We start from the raw sequence: 18,613 nt of genomic DNA on the forward strand, positions 1-18,613 counted from the left end.
GAAACCCGACCCCGTGCAGATCGTCTTTTTATTCATTTTCTGAAGTAGAGGTGTTGATATATCACAAAAAAAAGGAGTTGATAAAATTTAAATTAGAGGACCAAATGCATCAATTTAATTTTGGAGATGGAGATCACAAGGGGGAAAGAAGTCAGTTAAGGACGTACGTCTTAAAAACTCAAAAAAAAAAAAATTCTATTTCGTATTACATATAAGATAATATTGGTGCATGTACCCAAAAAAAAAGATGATATTGTTATAAAATTTCTTACTATAATTATAATTTTAATTAATTAGAAGTTATAAGAGAATATAAACCAAATTAATTAAAACATTCAATGAATCCCTAATTATAATAAATACATAGTAATGTTTTATTTATGAGAAAACAAATTCTAGTCAATAATCAACCATTTATTTATGAAAAATAATATCTTATTAAATATTTTTATGTTGACAGTTGTTATCTTCCGTGATAGAAAATTTAAAATTGAAATTATAATTCTTAATTCAAAATAGGGTTTGGGTTAAGAATTGATTGCCAGAATCTGTGTCATAAATGCAATATTGATTTAAACGGTAAAATAATCATTAATTATATTTTCAATCAAATCATTATGCTCAAATTTAAGATAGTAGTATTGGTTTTACGAAATAATCATTGCTTTAGAAATTGTCATGTTTGGAGTTTTCTTTTTTTAAAACATTTTACTTCTTTTATAGAACATTTTACTTTTTTTAATGCAATAAAACATTTTACTTTGTAAATAGTAACATTTTCTTTAACGGTGTATATAGTAACATAGATAGAATTCAAAAAAAAAGAAAAAAGTAACATACATAGATAGATTTCTTATCTTTTACACGTATCTATTTTTTTAGGGATTTTACACGAATCTTAAAACACACCCCCTTCCTAAATCATAATGGACAATAATTATAAAAATAAAATATAATAAGGGACAATTTTTTAATATCCTACGCTGATGTTCACTAATTAAATCATTCTCCAATTTCAATACATTGTATTCGCATGCATGGCTAGTCTTTGATTGGACGAGAATGAGTAGATTAATCTAACGCATTACACTCTTTAAGATTAATCTAACGCATTATACTCTTTAATGTGTGCTCTTTCAAATACATGATCTCCTTTTTCCCCTTCAAGCCAATTACCTCGTCTATGCCTTTTATCTCTTCATTGCATGGATAATCTTCCTTGTTCTATCATGGCCACCACCCTTTTGATCACTTGTACAAAACCACGGTGTGTGAAACAATGTGGAGTTGTGGACAGTAATGTGAAGTGAAATCATCTCACGAAATATTCTACATTCTTATAATTATCAGGTTACACGCACCCTCCCTGTAATGGGCATATTTTGGCTTTCAAAATTTTCAACAAAACAATGTCTCAAGTAGGTATATTTTGCTGCCTGCGTTATAACTTGCTTGTGTTGCCTGGTGTCATTTTATCCATTACTGTAAATGATTTATTTATTTAACACATGAACTTTTGCTAAATTTGCTCTAGGCATGTTAAGGGTATTGTTAAAGATATGATTAGATTTGCTGATTATAGGGATTTATTTCCCTCTTTCCCTTATTATTTTTATCCCTTCAGAACACACAATTCCAGCAATACTTGTTTTGTTTTTTGTTTTTTTTTGTGCTGACCAGCAATACTTGTTTAGGTATTTTATTCCTTGAAACAGTATTTTATTTTGGTGGTCATTCAATTGTTATGAATTTTAAGTACATTTCAATATTTTGTTCACGATTCAATTTCAAGAATTTTCTGACCCTTGTCTTGTTATTTGTCTAATGTGATGAGAAGCATTGCAATTATTTTTATGCCTGATGGTTACTTTACGCATATATCATCAGTATGATTTTTACTTCATTGCAATAGAGAAGTTGTTTTAGCCTATGGAGACATTCAACATTGACTAATGACAATACAATACGTGGATCAAAGCATGCATGTTAGTTCTCTAGAGTGCATTTTCCCATTTGGTAAGTAATAGGAATGTGAATAAACTGCAAAAAATATGTAACAAATGATTGGAGTGTGCAACTATTCCCGTGTTTATTTGAGAATGTGATTTTGAATATTTGAAGGTAGGAAAAATAATCTTACCTTTTGAGTGAGAATGCTGTCTTTGTAGGAATCAAATAAGTGAAAAGACTTAACATGGAAAATTTCAGGCCAAGCGTATGCCAGGGAACAATTATAACTGCGTCCCTTTAACACCAAGGTCTAGATTGGAAAGGCTTCTGAGGGAAAGAGAGCTAAGGAAATCCTTCAAGCTTATTCAACCAACGGAGGAAGCAAGAGATGGCAGCAAAGAGGGAGAACAATTTTATGGTGATTCATGCATAAGTGAGAATGAAATTTTGGGTATTCATAAAGAGGAAGAGGTCACGGAAACGAGTTTTACAGATAGAAGCCAAAGGCAAGATGAGAGGCCAAGCAAACAACGTTTGTTGGTGGTAGCTAACAGGTTGCCTGTGTCTGCTGTTAGGGAGGGTGTGGAGTCATATCGCCTTGAGATCAGTGTAGGCGGGCTAGTCAGTGCACTTCTAGGCAAGAAAATTTTGTCACCTTGCATTAATTGTTTCTTTGGTGTGTTTTGTTAATTTGTTTATTATGAAGTTTGTAATTGTAACTCAGCTATGCTAATTAGTTGCCTTTCTTGATGATCTCATAGAGGTCACAACAATGATAGTTATCTTCACAACATTCTTATAATAATCTATTACTTATAGAAATAGATTGAATTTTTCTATTTTTAAAGTGAAGGTTGTATGAAGCTTGTTGTTTTTGTTGAAGGTGTAAAGGAATTTGATACCAGATGGATTGGGTGGGCTGGTGTGAATGTGCCTGATGATGTTGGGCAGAGAGCATTGACAAAAGCTTTAGCTGAAATGGTATTGAATCAAATTTATAATTCACAAGCATGTGGCCACTGATCAATATAGTGAATAATGATAATCTAGCTACTCTTCTCTTTGCAATACCAAAGACACACACAAACCATCAGTAATTATGTGCTGTTAACTGCAGCGATGCATACCAGTATTTCTTGATGAGGAGATAGTTAACCAGTACTATAATGGCTACTGCAACAACATCTTATGGCCTCTATTTCATTACCTTGGGCTTCCACAAGAAGATCGACTTGCTACAACTCGTACTTTCCAATCCCAATTTGATGCATATAAGAAGGCAAACCAAATGTTTGCTGATGTAGTAAATAAGCATTATGAGAAAGGAGATGTTGTTTGGTGCCATGATTACCACCTAATGTACCTTCCAAAATGTTTAAAAGAATACAATGAACAAATGAAAGTTGGTTGGTTTCTCCATACACCCTTTCCTTCCTCAGAAATACATAGGACTCTACCGTCCAGATCAGAGCTGTTGAGATCTGTACTTGCAGCTGACCTGGTGGGGTAAGTTATTCTCATGCATCTCCAACTTGATGTTGATTATAGTAGTAACTAGTACATTCACAAGCTAAATTCCTTTGGTATATAGGCATCAAGGACATGCATTTAGAACAAGCTAGTCAATATTTAGTCAAAAAATTATCTTCCACCTTGAGATTTACTATTCTTGCTTGTTGATTGCACTATTTAGTCAATAATATCAAGTGGTATGTTTCCACTTGCTAGGATATTTGAGAACTCTAGACATTTTATTTAATGTTGTGATTTTTATATTTTTATTGGTCTGCATCCCAGATTCCACACCTATGATTATGCAAGGCATTTTGTTAGTGCTTGTACTCGTATTCTTGGGCTTGAGGGAACACCTGAAGGAGTAGAAGATCATGGGAAACTGACCCGTGTGGCTGCGGTATATCTGCATATATTATTTTCCCTTTCTAATTCTATACATCTAACTGCGAAACTGGAATTTCATCTTGTGTTGTATGTTTATCAGCATTGAATAGCTTTACTTATCAGTATGCAGTATCTGATTCCATTCTCATAATGACAATGTTTTATTTTTTGGGAGTGAAACTTCAGTTTCCTATTGGGATTGACTCTGATAGATTCATTCAAGCCCTTGAACTCCCTGAAGTCCAGGAACACATGAAAGAACTGAAAGAAAGATTTGCTGGCCGAAAGGTAGGAGCCATATACGCCAAAGTTTCATGTTCAACAATTTGAGAAGTTGAGATTATTCCTCAGTTTCCTGTTTCTGTTCTACATCTGCTTTTCTCTGAAAATGTGAATCATTAGAATCACTTAATGTTTCTTATCAAATGGACAGGTAATGTTGGGTGTCGATCGTCTTGATATGATAAAAGGAATTCCCCAAAAACTCTTGGCATTTGAAAAGTTCCTTGAGGAGAATTCACTCTGGCGTGATAAAGTTGTCTTGCTGCAAATTGCTGTACCTACAAGGAAAGATGTTCCGGAATGTATGTTATTTCTCTAGACAAGTTAATTATCACTTGAAGCATTTCATCTATTGATTTAGACTCTTGTTTTATTTATTGTTTGTCATCTTATTATAGTTATTGGCGTTTTTCATGACTGACACTATTGACTTAATGCTTTGACAGATCAAAAGCTTACAAGCCAAGTGCATGAGATTGTAGGACGCATCAATGGAAGATTTGGAACACTTACAGCTGTTCCAATACACCATCTGGTTGGTGTTTTAAACATCTACAGCATATATGTCTTGTTTGGTATTTGACGATGCAAGGATCATGAGGATGAATGCTAGTATCTATTATTTGAGATCTCATTGAAAACATTAAATTTCCCATGTCATTACTATATATGAGTTGATCCCCGTTACTACAAGATTTGAACTATTCATCATCTATATATTGTCTGTGTTCTATACATTGTCCATTTGATCATTATGTTGCCACCAAAAAGCTGTAAATTCAATATTTGGGTTGATCTACTTAATTCAAATTTGTTATTCTCTATTTGTGTTGTTAGCTACATTCTCTGTTAGCTGTTTTACAAAACATATCGTTATCACAAACATATTCACGATGTCTCATTTCTTCATCTCTCTTATTTGATCAAGTGATATAAGACAAAAGGGCAAAAGGAATAAAAAAGGGAATAACCATTCTAGCAGATGAACAAGAAACCTACTAGACAGATTCTCCTGAAAATTACCAGGAAATGGGGAAAGTCCTCTGAATCATAAGTGATAGATAGGAGTTGCATTTTATCACATCTTATTTTTTACATAGCAACCTTTTGATAACAAGACTTGATTGACAAGTAAAGAAAACATACCCATACAAAGTACTCTGATGGGATTTTAATTCTATCAAAATTTCAGTAAAATTAGCTCCAATAACCCCATAAAATTATAAAAATTCTTTGCCAAATTTACAATAAATCTTCAATAGTTGATCTTCTTTTGTCCTGCATCACCAAGGAACTTTCAATCTATTCTTTCTAGATTATCTTGATATTGTTCAGAATGTGGAGCTTTTGTATTACACAATCACTTATTTTTGTAATGTTGTCAAGCAAAAAATTATTTCCCTTCCATCAAAAATTAAAGTTATATTTTATTTTTTAAAAATATTCAAGTAACTACTTTGACTGTTCTTTGCACACACTGACCATGCATTTTGTCTTGTTCGTTACACATCCTTCTCTTGAATTGCTAAAAAATTTAGGACAAAGTAAATAACATTGCTAATCTTTCCCAGAAGATGTGACAAATGAAGTGAAGTCATATGTTTATTTATCATACAGAAAACATTTGTTATTGTTATTCTGTTGTCCTTGTAATGATTTCTGGAACATCTCTTTCTATGATTACAGGATCGGTCACTTGACTTTCATGAATTATGTGCACTCTATGCTGTAACTGGTACTCATTTTCTGCTATAACATACAAGATTTAGTCCATGTTATCCTTATTTATTCAAAGTAATAATATTTTTTATATAGAAGTAACATATTTCACCATTTCATTGGTGAAATACTCAAGCTGTAGGACATTCTTTTCTGTTATTGGAAAAGAAATTTCTTTATCTTTGCAGACTCTTTCACTTTTCTTTGATATGTGTTCCACGTGATTTAAGTCCTCTGCTTACAACATGTACCTGGCTGAAAGAATAAATTGAACTGATGGATATTTATTTACCAGGAAATGAGGAAAGTCCTCAAGAATCATATTTCTTGATTTTGAATTCATCAAGAAAAGAACAATTGAAGTACAATGACTTACAGTTGTTTCTTTATATTCACATTTGTAATATACTTCCGTTTTATGCTTAAGATTTGACAACTATCCCAGGGAATCAGAAAATGGCAAGAGGCTGCAGCATATCTTCTTTATATTATATTATAAAATCCATCTTAAGTAGTTTTATTGAACTAAGTATTCAGCACCCATGATATGTATCATACTAGTCTGACTCACATCGAATTTAGATGTAGCACTTGTTACATCTTTAAGGGATGGAATGAATCTTGTCAGCTATGAATTTGTTGCGTGTCAAGCATCCAAGAAAGGGGTTCTCATTTTAAGTGAGGTAATTCAGTTTTTTAATGTTCTCATTATTTATTTTGGCTGCATCTCTTGGATACGCTGAATGTTATTTGATCTTAATATTTGAGAAAGTGCTTTATGTTTTACTAAGATCACCAAATTTTATTAAGCATAGTAATGTTGAGGTATATGTAGACGAAGTGCAACAGAGTAGTTTTAGCTCTTTTTGTAAAACAGCAAAACATGAAACAAATGTACTGTCATTTAATGAATGACTTTCCTAAACTTAACTAGGGCAAGCTTGCAAGTCCTAAGAATTATAAACAAGTTTGTTTTTCCTTTATCACTATATATTAATCTATAGCACCGGACATAATCTTTTTTATTTTATTTATTTTGAAGTGTTTACACATCAATGGTGTTAAAGTTTTTCTAGTCTCAAGCTCACAGTTTGGCTTGTTGGAAAAAAAAACTAGCCAAGCTAAGCTGAGAAGTTCAGCTTTCTTTTTTTATTTTGTAACCTGAGTTGTGGATAGTTTGGAGGCTCAACTATAGAGAAAAATCATCAGTATGTTGTATCTGTTTCTTCAATCATCAACGTCATTGTTGAGCTCTATAATGACAAGGTCTACTTTTGATGGTAACCTGGCTATGTTATAATGTGTTCATAAGTATACTTATGGTTTCTTGAATACCAAGAACCAAAATTAACTGAATATTTTTTTTGTCAAAGGTTAACATTTGTTGAAAGACATGTGTCAAGAGAATAAGTTAGGGTAACATGAAACGATTGCTTTTGATGCAGGGAATTGTGATTGCTGATAGACTGAAATTCAAATAATTATAATCATCTTCCCCTATCATTATCATTCTATAATCCACGATGCATTACTGATGTATATTTGTTTTTCTTTTAAATTAAGTATGATGTCCGTGTTCTTCATCTTATCACCATCATTGTGAATGTTAAATATACGAAATGATCAATCTATTCAAACCAATATATTTTCTGTTCTTAGTTGTTTTCTATGTACAACCCATGAGTGCTGATACAAAAACTGGAATATTTGTGATAGTGACAGATAGGAAAGGATAGGGTTGATACTAGGCTTCTAGTTCAAGACTTCAGTAGGAATGTAAGATCATATTGTAGAACATATTCTTTATAAAGTTATTGTTTTTCTGGAAATATCATCTTGTTTAAATAAAAACAAATTCTTTTATGTCCAATTATTTTATTATAACATAATTAACTCCTAAAATCACTAAGCTTTCAGTATAATTCAAATAATTTAGAATTCTTTATTTGGTATCAGTTTGCAGGTGCAGCACAGTCTCTTGGTGCTGGTGCTATCTTGGTAAACCCATGGAACATCACAGAGGTTGCTGCTTCTATTGGTTATGCGTTGGAAATGTCAGCTGATGAAAGAGAAAAACGACATCAGTTTAATTTCAAACATGTTGAAACTCACACGTCACAGGAATGGGCAGCAACTTTTGTGAGGTTTTAATCCTATAACATTGCTTGCATTTTGTTTTTCTTGGATCAATTTTGTTCCGTACTTTATTTTTCTTGTAAGATGGAACAGTCAGTCTTACATGAGCATATTAGATCGACCACTAAAGCTAGTTTGAAATAGTGTCAATGGGAAAATGGAGAAAAATGGAAATTCTGTCTTTGAAATAGCTATATTGGTCGCTCTATTGCTCTAGATTTTGTCCTGACCTTCTATGGTGGTCGGTGCCACGTATGTTATTCTTGATTATTTATTCTAAAAACAAGGTTTTCTTTTTGCACAGTGAACTGAATGATACCATTGTTGAAGCTCAGCTTAGGACAAGACAAGTTCCTCCATTACTTCCCAACAAAGTGGCAGTTGATTGTTACTCAAAATCCAATAACCGACTAATTATACTGGTAAGCTGTTTGTTAGATCATCAAACACTGAATAAAGGGTTGTCCCTAATTATTCACCCTATTTTGTGCAATAAGTATTATGCTTATATTTATAAATGGAAACCAACTTCACCTTACATATACAAGTGCACCGCATGTTTTTAAGAGAAACGCACATGAGGACTTATTTGTTTCCACTTGTTTTTTGTGAATAAGTGAGAAGGGTTGCCTTCTCACCAACATATGTAGCTCCTTTTCACTAAAACAATACCATTTTGCCTCAACTGCACTGCAGGGTTTCAATGCCACTTTGAATGAACCAGTGGGAAGGGCTGGTCAAATTAGAGAATTGGAACTTAAATTACACCCAAATATGAAGGAACCTTTAAAGAAGTTAACCGATGATCCAAAGACAACAATAGTTGTTCTGAGTGGGAGCTCTCGAGCAGTCCTGGACAAAGTACTATCAAGAAAACTTCATGTGTTTTTGGATTTTCAGCAACATTTGCTTTTGAACTAACAACTACTTTGTGCAGAACTTCAGTGAATTTAACATGTGGTTGGCAGCAGAAAATGGAATGTTTTTGCGACGTACTTCAAGTGAGTGGATGACAACCATGCCTGAAAATTTAAACATGGATTGGGTTGATAGTGTGAAGGTAATTTAGCTTCATGAATACAAGTGTTTCTCTTATTAAGTTCCTTTAGTTTCAAGTGTGGTTTATTTTTCATATTTTTTTTATAAAATTTCAGCATGTTTTTGAGTATTTTACTGAAAGAACTCCAAGGTCTCATTTTGAGCTTCGGGAGACGTCAGTAGTATGGAATTACAAGTATGCAGGCATGTGAAAATTTTCTGTTACCATCTTCCCTTTTATTTTTCAACTTACTTATTCTCTTCTAAGTTTCGATCTCTAATAAACACTTAAATTTTGTTTGTTCTTTGATAAAAAAAATAAAATTACATCAAGTCTCTAATAGATCAACAATTTTATTTTTTATCATTGTCACTTTTTATAATCTATGATAAATTAGTAAATTTTGGATTTATTTTCTGATAAAAAAAATTATTTGTTATTAGTCTTTTTTTCAAAGGGCCTAATATCAAATGAAAAAAAAATTATCAAGAGATAAACACAAAATTTACTAATTTGTCATGGACCAAACAAAATATCACTGACTAAAAATAAAATTTTTATTTTATCTAGGAGCAAAAATGAAGAACAACTTTATTAGAAAACTAACACAAAATTCAAATATTTATTAGGATCACAAACATATTTTAATCTTTCTTCTAATAAGACATTTGTGCTGATGAACATCATCTCTTTACTCCCTTCCCAGCAAAGTGGGAGCCTTCTATGGTTAATTGCTAACTTATTGTGACTGCAATTAACTAGATGTTGAGTTTGGAAGGATTCAAGCAAGAGATCTGCTTCAACATCTGTGGACAGGGCCAATATCAAACGCATATCTTGATGTTGTCCAAGGTGGTCGATCTGTTGAGGTTCGCACAGTTGGCGTGTCAAAGGTATAAGCAATTTCTGCTGGCTAGTAGAGTCTCTCACCTATCCTTTTCTGTTCAGAAGCTTTATTTCCTCTACATGCTAGCACCTGACACTTTTTTTGGTATAGGGAGCAGCTATTGATCGTATCCTTGGAGAGATAGTTCATAGTAAAGGCATGAAGACGCCAATTGACTATGTCTTATGCATTGGGCACTTTCTAGCCAAGGTTGGTGCACTTTATTTGATTTTCTATTCTTAGTTCACTTGAGACTTTGTTATTGTTAGAGTGGCATATTGCCTTTTGGCAGTCTGGTAGCAATCCTAATGATAGAACATCAATTGATAAGGTAATAAAATATAATATAACACTGAAATCACACACGATACAGCAGTACACTTACTTTCCCAAAGACAAAAGTCTCCTGCAGAGAGTGTACCCAAACTGCAAATAACTACACCCTCCTTATTTACACAACTTACTACCAAATATATACTCCTAATATATAACTGTCAGTAGTTAGTTATTTTCTATGCATGCAGATTCTAATATGGAACTACCTCCAATTCATTAAGGGTCCTTTCCTAACTAACTTGGATCTCAGTTCCCATCACCTAAGGACTCAACTGTAAATATTAGAATGAAATTTGTAGAGGAGCATTGATTTTAGACTGATCTACATCAGAACAAGTTACATGTCTAAGCCTTCTATATTGATTAAGGCAAATAATGGTTTGAAATGAACTGTTTCAGGATGAAGATGTGTATACATTTTTTGAGCCAGAGCTCCCTTCTGAATCACCTCCATTACCAAGAGCTATGCTATCCAAATCTAATTCTTACAGGCCATCATCTCTGCCAAAATTACCAGCCACCAAAACCGGGTCGAAGGCAGCTAAATACAGGAAACAACGTTCGTTGTCAAACATAGAAAAGAGAGAAATTGATCAATGGAGACCAAAGTATCGTGATAAAATAGCACTGCATGAGGGTTCCTCAGTGCTTGATCTAAATGGTGATAATTACTTCTCTTGTGTTGTTGGACGGAAAAGATCAAGTGCACGTTACCTTCTTAAAACCTCAGATGATGTTGTCAACCTCTTAAGTGACTTGGCAGAACATTCTTCATCACCAACTTAACTGACTGTCTTATTGTTAGATTGTATTTTTCTTGGAAAAGTGTCTATTCATATCATTTGATTATGCAATGCCCTACATGTCTCTTGTGATTTGAATGAATCTCAAACTGGCAACGTACTTTCAGCATGTCTCTTGTGATTTCCCACTCAATCATTTTCAAAGATTAGTTTTAATTTTAAAATCAAATATGATCCAAATTTAAAGCAGTTTAAATTAAATAATTTTTTAGCTTGTTTTACCCCTGACGTATTTGTCGTAATGTGAGAAATGAACAAATTTTAAATATATATATATATATATTAAAATCATAAAGAATAAGATGGCAAAAACAAATACTATAATTTTATAACATAATACGGCGATATGCTAATTTCATACCAATAAACGTTTCTATTCTTCAATTGATATTAATAAATGAGAATACAAAACATGGGGGCATACACTTATTCAGTGACATACAAAATTTATAAAAATGGCCGCCTATTCAGATAAGGCATTTTTTCTCTCATCAATGGCAATGCCAGATGACAGGCAATCTTGTTTTTCGCCATAAACATTCTTTTCCACTTGCTTGTGCTGAAAATAAGCACTCCTTACAGTTACCTTTCTTGTTGCCTCCTCCCTGGTTTTTCCTTCAGCTGTGTCTTGGACGTTTGTGTGCCCATGCAACCCTAGACACGGTTTATGAATTGGCTGCCTGGGCTTTCGCAGTACTGTATGTTCAGGGCTTTTCTTCTCTTCACCCACCATGGACAAATCATGCAAACAATGAAATGAATAACTAACACATGTAAAGGCATAAGGGATTACATTTTCCCATCCAAAGCAAACCAGCAGATTTATATCTTACCATGACATGGAGACTCTGTAAATTCAGAATTGTTTGTGGCAGAACTATATCCAATCTAAAGAAAGAAAGGAAGGAAGAATATGTTAAAAAAAATATCTAAGTCTCACTACCAACAATAAGTAGAGTTTTCACTGTTATAGTTCTATATTAAGGCAACTTACATGGATATTAGGAGGAGGGACACTGCCCCAATTCTCAGAGTCAATATGCAGTAGAGTTCTTTGTTTCATTAGCAGCAGTAGGTGACACCCGAGGAGCTCTGAATTTCCTTTTTGCTTCAAGAGAAGCAAAACCTTTCATGGCTAAGGAAAAGTTACTCTAAAGAAGAATAGAAAAAAAACTGCTAGCTACAAGTGGTATGTTGTAAAGAAACATTGAGCTCAAATGCCACCAAAATTCATTGCCTCAACTTGATTGTTTTAAATGTTATAATCTTGAATCTAAATTTTTAGAAAATTGGTAACTGAAGCATCAATAGCATCAGGCAGTATCCCAGTGAACCATAGAATGCTGCCCTGCATTCCTCCCCTTTAAACATGCTAAACATATTAAAATCAATTCAAGAAGAATGCTTTGTAGGATACAAAAATACTTAGTTAAGAGATTCTTCTGCACGGGCAAATCAATCTTTTTCTTTGCACTTTCAGAATGAGTTTTGAATTGACTAGTTTCCACAATTGCTAATCTGGCTGTAAGATTCTCTCCCTGCCATTTAAAAGAAATGGACTTTTAACCAACAGTACCCTTTAAACAAGGGTTTAACTGAAGGAGAATACATCCATGTATACTTCTTAAATGCTTTTAACATTTATTAAAAAGAAAGGGGTGACAATCTATTCATATTTGCTCAAAACATGGGTGAAGGTGATACTAACTTCCAAGAAAACCTTGTACCAGTACTAGAACATAAGAAGGAAAACAAAAATCTACTTTATATGTAGAATTTACACAAACTCATGCACATCCATGCAAACCAATGGCAACGGTTATAGAACACTAAGAACAGTCTTTTCAGTTGTTGTCAATCCTATTCCTATCATTTTCAAAATTCTTTTTTTTTTCACAATCGTGCAAATTGTCCTTATTCCAAAAATGAACAAATGAAATAAGTCAAGTTATTTTGACCAACACATGCAAGAAAAACAGAGAAATTTCAGTTACTATAAATTTATTCTTTCAATTTAACACACACACACTTTGGTATGGATGAATATAAAGAAGAAATTGATGATGTACCTCAAATGGCATTTTGGTAATTGGATCAAGATCCCCTTTTGCTATTCTTTGTGCTATATCTTTTGGCATGGTTGTATCCCAGGTTAAGGTATAACTTCAAGTAAGATCTTAAGATGATTGAACAAAATGGAGCAGAGTGATATTAATTTAAAATGGCAAGAGAACATTAAAAATGAAGGATATGGGCCTAAAAAGTCTAACTCATCACCAATATCATCAGATATATTAGACAAATGAACAATATTTTCATTAATTGGATCATAAACCCGTTGATATTGGAAAGTAAGTATAGCCTTCTTGAATGACTCTTCATAAAAGGGAGGCACAGAAACTCCACTATATCTCAAGTGCTTAAGAACCTGATACATTGCCATTTGCATTAGAAATACAAAAAATTCATATAGAAAGATTTACATACAAGATTTAAAAGATATATATAGTTATAAAAAGCACTTTTAAGCATTTCTGTTATGAGTATAGATGTAGATTTAGCTGCTTTAGTGAGTTTAAACAGGGAAAATGAACAATGATAGTTAAATAAACATGCTTGTTAGTTTTTATGGTGCTAAACAATCATGTTTGTTAAGTGTATCAGCTGCACTTACCTTGTCATAACTTCTAAATTTTTTAATGCTTGCATGGGCCCTTTTGAGACCCATACCTGACAAGGACTGCAGATAATCACAGCCACTCAAAATACACATTTCAAGAAGCATTTGTCTGTTGAACCCTTCAAAACTAAGCTCCTTATTCTTTTGTAGCATGGAATCCTGAAACTGAACACCTTGACCAAACTTGTCCATTTTAAAGATAATCTAAATTTTCAAGGAAGAAGCAGGCCAGTCAAAAACCAGTGAGTACATCAAAGTAGGAATAAATATACACTAGTATAGAAAGATAACAAAAAACATCTATAGCTTAAGCCACTTGGTAAACTTACTCTTGGGCAACCAAATGGTATAAGATCAGAGTCTTCAGTTATAACTGCATCAACTTGTCCACTAATTGCCAAGAATGTCATCTGGGCATCTGCCTCGTAAGGAGCAACAATATACTGCAAGTTCTCCTGCTTCAATACCTTCCAAGAAAAAACAAGGTTAAATATTTAGTTGGGGATGTAATGTAATTATTGTGTTGAATATATTCAAATGAAATACATATGAGATACACACACACAACAACAACAACCAGACCAACTCTGATATATTGAACTCCTTTTTACCTGAATTAGTTCACATGCAATTTGAGGTGAAATATCAACTGCTTTCTGGTAGCACTCATAAGCAGCAGCTGAATTTCCATCTGACTCATGTTCAACTGCACGTGCAAGATTATCCTTTCTAGCCCTGCACTTATAGCATAGAAAATATTTGATTCATTTGCAAAAATGAGATTTTAAGGTTCTTAAGCCTGCCTAGAAATCAAAGCACTCCTCTTTGGTGATCTTGTAATAAAGCTCATAACCCTTTATCCCTTAATATCCTTTATACTTAATTCTTTTTGAAAAAAGAGAGAAAAACTACAAAACTCAGGCCCCATGACAAGATTTTGTTTTCATGGGTGCTGGAGAAAGATTGGTTTTTCAGTATTTTAGTTTGAAAACTATTAAATTATTAATCAATTCTATCCCTAAATCATTGAGTATTCCATCCATCCTCTATATTTAACATTAAACCAAGTTCATTTTACCTCAATTTCAGAAACAGAAAAGCAATCAAACAATGGCAAACAGCAAAGAAAACAAGTGTGGCATTTAGAACAGAAGCAGAAAAATTGAGCAAGTCAAGATCATAAACATGGCATTACTGCTATTTTCAACAAATTGTGCTTGTGAATAAGAACCTCATGTAGACATGAAGACATACATGGAGACAGAGCTCAAGAAAGTTATTGTTCAAAATTGTCAGCTTATGTCATTTGGAGAATTGCCCTACATGCAGACGCACTGTACACTGAGGAAGTGAAATCCCACAAAGGGAGAAACTAATGCAAATGCAGACAGCTGCTACAAGCACAGCATCAAATCCTTCTTTGAATTTTGAAATTAGATAACTCACAGAGAATCAAATTAAAAGAAAAACGAAAACTGTTATGACTAGCACATTAAGCTTCTTATTCTAGTCAATGTAAGACTCATAACATAGCCAACTCATTTAAGAACTGATGTTTACAGAGGCTTCACACTATCAACAGAAACCCTGCCTGATAATAGCCCCTCTTCCTCACCTATCAGTATTTGGTACATTACACCTTAATCTAACCTATAAGTAGCTCTTACCATAGTTCAACGCTCAACAAAAGCACTAATTGTCATGGCTTGAGCAAAAGTGGAGAGTCCAATCCAAAAGACCAGTTTGTTAAGTAAGAGAATTTCATAGCTTAAGTACCACATTACTCAACATAACATACATGAAAGCATCCCATTAACAATTAGGGTGCCACTCAACTCAACAAAAGATAGGTTTTTCTTTTTTATGCCAAAAAAAACTTTAAAATACCCAATTAAGAAAAAACAAAGTACAATGTCGTGAAGACAAAGAGAGTACCTGGCACGCTTGTTCTCTTGTTCACTCTTCATTGGCAGAAGCCCTCCATCAAACACTAGAATAGGCTTAACCCCAAAATGGCGCAGCAAATTTACTCTGTGCATGCAATACTCAATGTGCCTAAAACACGCCAATGCACAAGCCAAACTCAGTTAAGCCCTTTTGGGGTGCCATAAATTCAACTAAACCCCATTTAAAAAAAAAAAAAAATCGAACTTTTACGAGTGGGGTTGCTCCAAACAAAAATCAAAGAAAAACCCAATAAAATAATGGTAAAGAAAAGTGTGAAAGAGAGGTTGAGGTTACCTGGTAGTGGGCATCCCTTTGCAGAGTTCGGTGCTGCAAGAGAGGGCACCTTTGTGGAGCCAAGAGTAGGTGTCTACGGCTACAGAACAACCCTTCAGATCCTTAATGTGGATTGGAACCATAATCGACTTCAATAGCGGCAAAAACCCCTGAATTCCCATTCCTCTTTCTCTTTGGAGTGAAATTACAATGTACTAACACTGCATTTCATTTCATATATACAACGTTTAAATATATTTTTAATACATCATATATATTTAAATTTTGTATTTGACCCCTAATAAATATTTATTTTACAATGAGTTCCTAATATTTTAAAGGTTTTATACAAGATAAAAGGGATTCATTAATCATTAATGTGGTCGTTAACTCGATACATACCGTGATGTCACGTATACTCTATATCTAAGTTAGAATTTCACATAGGAAATTGATTTTTTTTATAGAAAAATTATTAACAAATATTATTTAGAATAAAAATTTAAATTAAGATTAAGAGGGATTAAGAAGGAGGTTACGACATTGTTATGCTAATACAAAAAGGGCATTGTGTTTTGCTTCAGAATAAAAACGTGATTTTCTTTCTTCTTCTCACATGCTCAGTCAATGTTTACCAAAAAAATGAATTAGAGTTAACGATTTATTTTGTCGTCACCTTTGTGGTCACTTATGTCATAACATTTGATGGCACCATCGTTTACAACAAAAATAACAACCAAAAACCAATTAATCAAACTCAATGCCATAAAACAACGATGCCATCGATCAAAATGTTTACAGCAACAAATGAACCAAAAACAATCAAAGCAAAAAATGACCCAAAAACATCACCACCACCCCATACACACAATAGTATAGCTCCCCCATTGTCTCTCTTGTTGTAATCGCAACAAGTCCATGAATGAAGGAGAACGAAAAACCATAAAAGCTCAAAAATTCAAATATAGGGTGAATATTGTCAGATCTTGTGAGGGTTTCATCGGATCTTGTAAGATTCATTACATCTAGGGTGCTTAAGGTTGATTCATAATAGCAGTTAAAGTTTTCGACAGACAATGTTGTCGTCGTGGCACAGACATAGGTGCCAATGAATTCTAGACACAAATTCACGTTTTTAGTCTCTACCATGACACCCAAATCCTCTTCGAACTCGTACTTCTGCTCCCTCTCTCGCTCTAAGAACCTTCGTCACGCACACATACTTGTCCACCATGTTGCTACCCCATAACCTATTTTATGGAAACATTCTCATCCGAGGCTATGCCGCCAATGATTCCCCCCTCGAAACCTTTTGGGTGTTTCGGAAAATGCGAGAATGCAGTGTCATGCCCAATAAACTCACCTTCCCTTTCCTCACCAAGTTTTGTACAATGGCTTTTTGCACTTTTGGAAGGAAACAAGTGCACACGGACAATAGTTTAGACTATTATTTAAATTTTTATCTTAAATAATATTTGCTATTTTTTTTAAAAAAAAATATTTTCAATGTGAAATTCCAACTCAAATATAGAGTACACTTGCCATCATTGGTAGCTTATTGATGTGTTGAATTAAAAGTCATATTAGTCGTTAACATATTCCTTTTAACGACAAGGATTTTGCACAAAACTTTTTAAATGTTAAGGACTCATCATAAAACAAAATTTTGCTAGGGATTAAATGTAAAATTCAGGTATATATAAGAATAAAAAACACATATTTAAGTCTATATATATATATATATATATATATATATATATATATATATATATATTTAAACTTATTAAACCCGTGTGGATTACTTTATTTATATCAATGAAAAAAAAGTAAATGTTAATAAATGGTTTTTACTATGCATTAATTGTTAATTTTCAGAAGATGTTGAGTTCACGTAAAAAAATAATATATTGAGTTTTTTTAATGAAATATTGAGTTTGAGAAGTGAAAACTGAGGGTGTAGCGAAATGAAATAAATATTATTTTTTATTGTTTGAAGTGAAATTTATCTTATTTTATCTATTATGTCTATTTTTCTTTATTTATTATTTTTTAATCATTTATTCACTTTTGAGTGATGAAAATAAATTTTTTACTTCCATAACTAAAAATGATGATAAGAATATTTCAATCAATGTCATTTTATTTTACTAAATATTAATTTTCTAAGCATCACCTAATGGAAAAAAAAAAAGATAGACAAAATTCTCTTTCTCTTAAAAAAAGGCTTAATAGAATTCACCCAAAAAGAAGAAAAAACTTGATATATATCAGACCAATTATGTGGTTGGTTAATACATCAGGGTATACGTAAGCTGTGTAAGTATTTTTGGTTAGGGAAGAGAAGAGAAAAATAGATAATAAATTGTTCGGATTTCGTTGGGATAAAATAGGAATTCAAATAAATAAAAAAATCAAAAGTGGAATGAGAAGGAAATGAGTGAACAAATAAAAAAAAACAGAAGAAAAAAAAAACAAATACGAAAATCACAACTAACAAGTCATAAATTGTGTATTATCGTAAGGGATCTACATCCATTCCTATACTATTAATATTGACAGTTTAAATTTTAATATTCTAGTTGACATGTAATTAATTTTACAGGTTTTTTTTATCTTTGTTGGTGAATAAATAATTCGTTCGTAGGTTTACATGTAATTAATTA

General features: G+C 32.9%; 2 protein-coding genes across 6 annotated transcripts; one reads left to right on the forward strand and one right to left on the reverse strand.

Moving 5' to 3' along the window:
- Positions 1-2,161: 2,161 nt before the first annotated feature.
- On the forward strand, positions 2,162-11,171 carry LOC114412977 (alpha,alpha-trehalose-phosphate synthase [UDP-forming] 1-like). Its single transcript, XM_028377108.1, has 17 exons — positions 2,162-2,587; positions 2,834-2,931; positions 3,068-3,456; positions 3,748-3,862; positions 4,036-4,137; positions 4,283-4,433; positions 4,578-4,666; positions 5,818-5,866; positions 6,433-6,533; positions 7,807-7,994; positions 8,291-8,408; positions 8,683-8,847; positions 8,924-9,046; positions 9,141-9,228; positions 9,788-9,918; positions 10,023-10,121; positions 10,647-11,171. The coding sequence occupies exons 1-17, from the start codon at positions 2,218-2,220 to the stop codon at positions 11,031-11,033; spliced, it is 2,763 nt and encodes a 920-aa protein (XP_028232909.1). The 5' UTR covers positions 2,162-2,217; the 3' UTR covers positions 11,034-11,171.
- Positions 11,172-11,374: 203 nt separating this feature from the next.
- On the reverse strand, positions 11,375-16,168 carry LOC114412978 (exonuclease 1-like). Of its 5 annotated transcripts, XR_003666851.1 has the most exons (11): positions 15,972-16,168; positions 15,666-15,785; positions 14,342-14,465; positions 14,060-14,197; positions 13,725-13,934; positions 13,303-13,478; positions 13,120-13,192; positions 12,468-12,588; positions 12,045-12,176; positions 11,884-11,938; positions 11,684-11,770 (listed from the first exon to the last, which is right to left on the reverse strand). XR_003666851.1 is itself a non-coding variant. In XM_028377110.1 (10 exons), the coding sequence occupies exons 1-10, from the start codon at positions 16,130-16,132 to the stop codon at positions 11,514-11,516; spliced, it is 1,428 nt and encodes a 475-aa protein (XP_028232911.1). In that variant the 5' UTR covers positions 16,133-16,168; the 3' UTR covers positions 11,375-11,513. The 5 variants fall into 5 exon arrangements, 4 of the variants coding, with proteins under 4 accessions (XP_028232911.1, XP_028232910.1, XP_028232913.1 ...); XM_028377110.1 differs by lacking the exon at positions 12,468-12,588 and having other exon boundaries at positions 11,375-11,770; positions 12,045-12,158; XM_028377109.1 differs by lacking the exon at positions 12,468-12,588 and having other exon boundaries at positions 11,375-11,770.
- Between the last annotated feature and the right edge of the window lie 2,445 nt (positions 16,169-18,613).

The sequence above is a fragment of the Glycine soja genome, chromosome 5 (assembly GCF_004193775.1).
Source record: "Glycine soja cultivar W05 chromosome 5, ASM419377v2, whole genome shotgun sequence".
Lineage (NCBI taxonomy): Eukaryota > Viridiplantae > Streptophyta > Magnoliopsida > Fabales > Fabaceae > Glycine > Glycine soja.